This window comes from Antrostomus carolinensis, unplaced genomic scaffold (assembly GCF_000700745.2).
Source record: "Antrostomus carolinensis isolate BGI_N321 unplaced genomic scaffold, ASM70074v2 scaffold5119, whole genome shotgun sequence".
NCBI classification, from domain to species: domain Eukaryota; kingdom Metazoa; phylum Chordata; class Aves; order Caprimulgiformes; family Caprimulgidae; genus Antrostomus; species Antrostomus carolinensis.
In genome coordinates this window covers 76,630-84,613 of record NW_010340535.1, presented here as the reverse complement: position 1 = coordinate 84,613, position 7,984 = coordinate 76,630, and the positions used below count along the sequence as shown (strand labels likewise).

The following is a 7,984-nucleotide window of genomic DNA, read 5'->3' as shown; positions in this document are numbered from 1 at the left end:
GCCAGGACTTCTCAAATATGATGGATAGTGGCTTTGCAACTTCATCTGCCAGTTCCCTCAGGACCCGCCGATGCGTCCCATTGGGTCCCATGGACTTGTGCACCTTCAGGTTTCTTAGGTGCTCCCAAACCTGATCTTCTCCTACAGTGGGTGGCTTTTCATTCTCCTGGACCCTTCCTTTGCTTTCTAAGACTTGGGCAGTGTGGCAAAAGCCCTTATTGGTGAAGACTCAGGCAAAAAAGTCATTGACCACCTCAGCCTTCTCAATGTCCCTGGTGACCAGATCTCCCGTTGCCTTCCGGAGAGGGCCCACATTTTCCCTAGTTTTCCTTTTCTCCCCAACATACCTGTAGAAGCTTTTTTTGTTGCCCTTGATATCTCTGGCCAAATTTAATTCTGTCAGGGCCTTGGCTTTCCTAACCTGATCCCTGGCTTCTCAGGTAATTTCTCTATATTCCTCCCAGGTTACTCATCCTTCCTTCCACCCTCTATAGGCTTCTTTCTTGATCCTAAGTTTGCTCAGGATCTTCCTGTCCATCCATGCAGGCCTCCTGCTGTTTTTGCCTGCCTTCCTCTTTGTTGGGATGCATCGTTCCTGAGCTTGGAGGAAGAGATCTTTGAGTATGTTCCAACTATCCTGCACCCCTCTTCCTTCCAGGAATTCGTCCCATGGTACGTGACCAAGGAGATCCCTGAAGAGGTCAAAGTCTGCTCTCCTGAAATCCAGGGTGGTGTTATTAAGTTTCTTTGCCAGAAATTATTTTCTAGCTGTGGGAAAAGTAATAATGTAAAAAAATAATATGTCTACACTTGCTCTTTCAGAAGTGAGACGTAACACTTCCATAGTAGTTACTTCGAAAGGGCTGTGAAAAAGTAATTAATGAATTTCGAGCACTTCACCCTTTGGGCCCAATTAAATTTTAGTGCTAGTTAATTAGAACTTAAACTTATTTTTTATAATTCATCTAGAAAATGCCTTAAATAAAAGAAAACTACATCTCAAGATTACAATTACTTCCAGCACACAAAAATAAATAATAATTATTATTAATAATAATAATAATCAGAGAGAGAAAAGGAGGCAGATAAAGCCTCATTCAGACAATTATCTTAAAGCACATTTTTAAAGGAGGGTGAAAAATAATTGCTTGTTATGCTAAACCTACATTTATCTAATGAACCATGCAGATTCCTGTAGTTTCTCAGTGGTAAAAGGATTTAGTATTACTCTGCTTCATTAAAAATTAATGAAGGGTAAATCAGCTGCTACTTAGTGTAATAGAAAATCATGCTAAATACTGTTTGTAAACTACACTGCACTCAGTATGGCTGCTTTGATGCAGTGCCAAAAATAACACAAGCAAATTGCCAGATGTTGATAAATGAGTCCTTAACTTTCATTCAGGAGATGGAAATGAACTTTTCAGCTTGATACCTTCATCTGCTGTATACAGAACTAATTTTAATAACAGACTCAACATAGAGTTTCTTTGACAGCAGACCTAGGTATGGAAAGTTCTTGGTACTGCCACGACCTCTGGCTCTTGGAGTTCTCTGACCCTAAGTCAGGTCACAGGAAATGAGAGATGTTGTGCTGCCTAATTACAGCTCCCTGAGCTCCTTTTTCTACCTGTCTTGATATTTCCAGGTCTCTGAAGATGTGTGGTTTTCCAAGTCAAGGTCATAAGCTGCTAATCAGCCCATCCTTGAATCATTACTTATCATACCTGTCCGACATACACAGGCACCTTTGAAGTCTGTTCCTCAGTTGCAAAAAGTGGCTCCCATACCCAGCCACGTTTCACTCTTCGAACTGCTGTGAAAGACTGTTCTGCATTTTGAGTGCTGCAGTTCTGTGTGCCTAGAGAGCAAGGCCAAAGTTGAACCAGCATCAACACGAGAGATAGCAATGTGGAGCAATTCATGCTGAACCCTTCTTTCAATCAATTTTCATCTGTGGAAGAGAAGAACAAAAGAAAAAGCTATGACAAAGCATCACTTTTGTCTTTGCACTTTTACATATTGATTCTATGTTAATATACAAGCTGATTTACAGTGTTAAAACCTCCTTCTCTCCCTAGAAGAACTGAAACATAGTGCGTTTCTGATTAAAATAGAGATCGCTTAGAGACTCTGCCATGAAAGTGAAGTGTTCAACTTTTCTTTATGAATATCCTACACAGGGACTTTCTATGCAAAATAGGAAAATCATCCTTCAATTAATTCATCTTCCAAATTAAGCTGGGTAATTGTATTGTGTAGCCTAAGAATAATTTGATTGGAATAATTGTATGTTTCTGCTTAGACAGGGTTCATTTTGAGCTGCAGTCACAGAACTGCCTGAAGGGTGAACATCTAGCCTCAGTGGCCCTGATGACTGACAGCTGAAACAGAGCAGTGCAGATATTTTTTTTAACCTCTTCTTTCCCTCTTTCCCAGCTTGGCAAAATGCCTGCAAAAATGGTGGTAGGGTTCCGTGAAGAAGCAGCAAGAATGTACAATTTTCTCTTTTCTGGTCAACCACAATTTTCTTAACTGGTTTGACTATCTCTGACATTCTTGTCTTCAATTAAACAGATGAAGGGCAAATGCATCTTGAAAGCTGTAGGTTTCTGCAGCTAGTTTTGTTGGCACGAGGTATTCTTTCAGAAAATGAAGACTTTTCACAAACTGTATGCTGTTATTGACTGTCCAGTGATTTTTAGCGCAGTAAATGAAACTCTGAATTTTAAATAAAGTGTAATGCTCAGTCAAGAATGGCCAACTTCTATGAGGCAAAAGGAAAATTTAAAAAATCCTTACCACATATATTTCAAGTCTTAAAACCTTACTTGGCCTTAGCATTAGCCATTCTTTTAAAGGCTTCAGCCTTGAAGAAAAACATTTTCTATGCAGGCTCAGTCTGGTTTTTGAATTTATCACATGCCAGTCATTTTGTAAAACAGAATGGAAAAAAAACCCCAAACATTTGGCTGCATTTACTTTAGGCCTGAAAAATCCATGAGCCTTTTACCTGTCCAGGATAAAATGTGTATTTTAAGATAATTATTTAAATAATACTGTTATAAGTACCTGTCCTTATGCAAAAGGAAATGCCATAATTGCTTAAAATGATAGACAGGTCATGGAGACAATTATTTTTTTAGTTCCAACAATTTTACGTGGCATTGAACATTATTCTGTTAAAATATAGTCTACGTATATATACTTACTGTGAAAAAGATAAAGGAGTTCTAATAGTAAAGCATATAGAATTGTAGGTGTTAAAGTGTGTGTTCCAATGTCTTAACATTTTCTGTTTTTCGACTGTAAAGCTGTAACAATACAAGACAAGACTTGAATGGAAGGAATTCAAGGAGAGTACTTGGGTACTCTCTCATTTCAGTTTTCTGTGGAAAATTATTTTTTTTCCTAAAGCTGCAAGAATAATGGTTTTGACATGGAATGCAAGGCCAAAGAACTTCAACTTGGCTCTCAAATAAAGCCTGAGTGAGGTTTAAAAGGCCTAAAGGCCGTGGAGAGTCTCTCTGTACAATGGAGGTATTTGACACTAAACAGAAACTAATCATGAAAATTAACAATTATTTTATTGCAGTACATAGCAAAGGACAGAAAACTCAAAAAAAGAAAGCTGAAAGAGACCTTTCTGAGGAATAATAAAGAAATCTATTTCAATTACTATTTAAATGAGGAGACAGGTGATCAGTCTGGGCCATACCAAATACTTCTAGCTACCCATTAGCTGGTGTTTTGGCTGCTCATTCTGATACTACCCACATTTTTCAACAAAGTATTTCAAGCTTATGGGGCAGTATTTTATGCAGAGTAGATGCCAAAGAGGCATTTGTTATCAAACTCATCTGACAGACACCTCACAACATAGTGAAGGTACAGAATATGGCTACGCTGATCTACTGTTGGCCACCTTTTAGCAATGCACTCAGCAGTTAGCCATCAGCAATCAACACCTTAAAGAGCATAATTAATATTTTGGTCCATTTCAGTGTCTCTTCTTTACTAATTTATGTTAATAGCCTATGAAACATGGATTCAAGTACCAAGTCTCAAACAAATTGGGGGGGAATAAGCATTTTTAGATTTTTGACATGTTGCACACTATTATGTGTATAAAATGACTTTAACTTGAAAACACAGACAGCAGGCAAATTACTGTAAAAAATCCATAAAGTTATGTAGTGGAATTGAGAGTTATATGTATTTCTGGTTTTCTCTCCTCTGCCATATCACACATACTCAATTTGCCTTTACTTTCAAGACCATTCAAAGCATATTTTCTTCCAACGTCTTCTTACTCATTTGGCATTGAGACACTGCATCCAGTCTCTGAACAGCACCTATTGTCATTCTTTGCAAAGAATTGTTCCCTTGTTCCCAATTGTTCCCTTGTTAAACAATCACCTTCTTTCTGTTCCAGATTGTAACTCACTTTCAGAAGTAGCTCTTGTCAAATATCCAGAAACTAATTTCTTATTCCCTCCTTTATTTCTAGTCTTTCCTTAACAAATCTAAATTTCAGTGTTACCTACTTAAAGGAAAAAATAAAAAAAGCATTCACAGTGTTTAAGGTGATTCTGTGCTGGGGCTGCTACCTATCACAGTGACTGTTGTCTCATTGTTCCCTTGTACTCCTTCTGCCTTTCCCTATCCATCAGTTGTCTTGTTTTACACTCAATTTGTAAGGTATTTGTAAATGAAATTACCTTGTACTCTGTGTTATAATTATAATATGCATCAAAAGGGAAGATTAGTAAAAGCACAAAGCTTTTAGGTGCTGTGGTAATATTCACAAATAGATAATTTTTAATAGAATAATCTCTTATTAATATATATATATATTCAGATATGAGCAAATGAGCTACCACTAATAATTTCCCAAGGGAACAAGAAAAATTCGGACCATTGTTCTGCTCCTGTCCTATTCTTCAGAAAGTACATCTCCACTCTCTCACTTGCATTGGATTGCAATAATAAAGTCTGATACTGAGAACAGAGTAATGATAATGTCAGTTGTAGTTGTAATAAACAGGCTACAGTTTTTAAAGCAGTATCTTTGGTTTACAGCCAATTGAAATAATGAGTTTCCTGTAGACTAGGAACAGATTTACCTTCTTGACACAAAGCTGCAGAGTCCTTTTTTAGGTTTTTTCTGGAACCATCACCAAGTGACTTCTTGTCACCCTTTGAACCCAGACATTAGTTTTAGGTGCGCTGGAAGTAAGGCTTGGTTCTGAATTCCTTTTGTTTTAATAATAGTAATTTATTTTAAATTATGACCATGTCATTAGATTGCAAATAATACGTTTTACTGCCTAGCAATTGCAAGAATAACAATAGGAAGGACAAGAGGTTTAAAAAATACAGCCTCTGGAATATAGTGAAGATACATATTTGTCGGTGGAAAAAATAAAAGACTAAGCGTGGACAAAACAACAGCCTTCTAAAGCATTTAAAAAACCTCAAACAACAGATTACAGTGTAGGTGAGGATAAATTCTGTTCCAGTTCTTTTAGCTGAGGAATAAGGAAAAAAACCAACTTAATTTTATAACAAAAACACCATAATTTGATATCAGTAAAGCCTTTTAATTAGGAGGTAAAAAAATACTAGAACATGGTAACAAGGGATGTGGTAGATACTCCTTAACTATAGATCATTAAGACCATTTCGTATATGTACTTATCCCACTTAGCAGCAGGATTTTGAAACAGTGACTTCTGAGAAACATAAATTTCTGTCCTTGAAAGTACTGAACAGACAAAAAGTGCCAGACTGAAAGACATTCCTTTTGTGGAATTTGATGTTGTCTTTGTTTGCTTTAATAACATCAAGAAAACAACAACAATGTAGAAAATTTCATGTAAGCCAATCTAATTCATTAATATGCAGCTTCTGAAACATATTTCTATCTCAAGCAGAGGTCTAACTATTTTTTCACTTGCAAGTTCTGTTTTGTGCATTGGTGTTACTATGATTATTGTAAAATTTTTCTCCCTTGTATGTTGCTGTCTTTAATTTTCGATTAATAGGATAAAAAATAAAGGATAATTGTAACTAATGCCTACAGATGTCTGTGTTAGAAAAAGCTTGAATAGATAGAAACGTTTGTAGTTTCAACTGTACATTTGTTAATTCGTACTATATCTACTGGCTGTTTGTCCTAGTTTCATTTTATATGGCTGATTATTGATAATCCCAGTGTATTATAGTGCTGCTGCTCTATTTTCCTTCCAGAGAAAAACTGTATATGGACTCATTTTCATTGACCAGCTTAGGTTTCACACATTATGGTAGACACCTAGGCTATACTACTACTAGAAGAATTCCTGAAGAATTAATATATCAACTACTTTAATTGATACATATGTTTTGTGGTCTTTAAAAAAAAATAAAAACCAAAAAACCTAAAAAACCCAACAAAAAAACCCACTGTATAGAGGAATAAGAAAATCTTCCAGAGTGTGCGAAGTAGTGGATTTAACCCTGTTCTTGCTGCTTCTTACTGTTGCTCAATTTCACATAGAGGTAGATAATATTTTTTACAGATTTGGTATGTTAAAAACTCTTTATTACTATTTTCATTGATTTTTAGCTGTGATTTTATCTTTTGCACTCAGTGCCAAGATTTTTTTTAAGGTAAGTTTTCAATTCTTTATGTATTTTAAGTATTTTATTTGGGAACACTACAAAAAGGCATACTAAACCCCTAAGGAATAAATATGGTATATTTATTTAATCCAGCTATTCTGGATTTGTCCTCTGATTATTCTGTTGATAACCACTATCACAGTTTGGCACAGAAGTACTATTGTTACAGTAATATTTTACTGATAAAAAGCAACAGTGGGAAGAAAGGACTAACATTTCCAATAATTTGCTTTGCTATTTGAACTTCATTTTTTAATGAATATCATAGATGTCATATGCCACAGATATATATATATTGATTGATTGATTGATTGATTGATTAATTTTTGTGAATGGGTAAATTTGGCACTAGTCTTGGTGTACCTCAGGTCACCTTTTCTACAATACCTCTCAGCTTATATTTATTTCCTGATTTCTTTTCTTTGTCATTAGTTTAATGTTTGACATTGTTTTAGGTTTAGGTATGATTTGTACTGAGTCTAAATATTTTAATTTAGTCTTCTTTTACTTTCTAGTCTTTCATACACTTTAAAAAAAATAAATTTGGACTGCTACATCTAACAAGTACGCTGAATTTAATTATATTGGGTCTATCAGAACTAACATCTAAAATGTAATAATGTCTTCAGTAAATTAATTAATTAGAGCTATATCAACAATAGTCTTTCTAATCTGTTACATGACTATCTATTTTAAAAGCTACTACTTAACCTTGAGAAGTGTCTTTAACACAGATCTTGATGTGACATTTGACCAATTTATACTGATTGGCAGTGCATATTAACACAGTATGGCTGCATGTGTCTCCACTAGTCATCCAGCACTTCACTTATATGAAGAGCAATTACTTAGATGTTATGAATGTGTTATAAATTTCACTTCATTCTAATTGGTACATTATTTTCTTCTTTTTGTAAATAAGCTATTGTACCATTAAGAAAGGCCATCAAACTATTATACAGAATTGTCAGAGTAATTATCTGTCAGTTTTACATGGACAAAATAGCTTTAGAGTAATGAATTTGTTAGTTGATTAGTGCCTTTAAGTCTGTGGATTTTAATCAGTGTAGAGCTGACTGACTAGAAATACTGACTGTCTTTTCAGGTAGTATATTAACACATATTATCTGACTCCAGTATTTTACTGAAATATCCATGGCATTGTAGAAAAACGCCAAATGCCATTTAAGATGGCAAACCCCTGAGTCTTCAAAGCATGACAAACAGTAGCCAGAAGTCTGTACATACTAGAGATGCAAAACATCTTTTACAGTATCAAATTGTGATATTTATTTCTTCAAATACTACATCTCCCATT

General features: G+C 35.2%; 1 protein-coding gene across 1 annotated transcript in view; it reads right to left on the bottom strand.

The window, feature by feature from the left end:
* The window catches only part of CDH19 (cadherin 19), a 46,033-nt gene extending 44,108 nt beyond the window's left edge, over positions 1-1,925 (bottom strand). Inside the window, exon 1 of the mRNA XM_010176163.2 lies at positions 1,728-1,925. Within this exon, the coding sequence (XP_010174465.1) occupies positions 1,728-1,925 (198 nt within the window). The remainder of the gene's footprint in view (positions 1-1,727) is intronic.
* Positions 1,926-7,984: the final 6,059 nt, after the last annotated feature.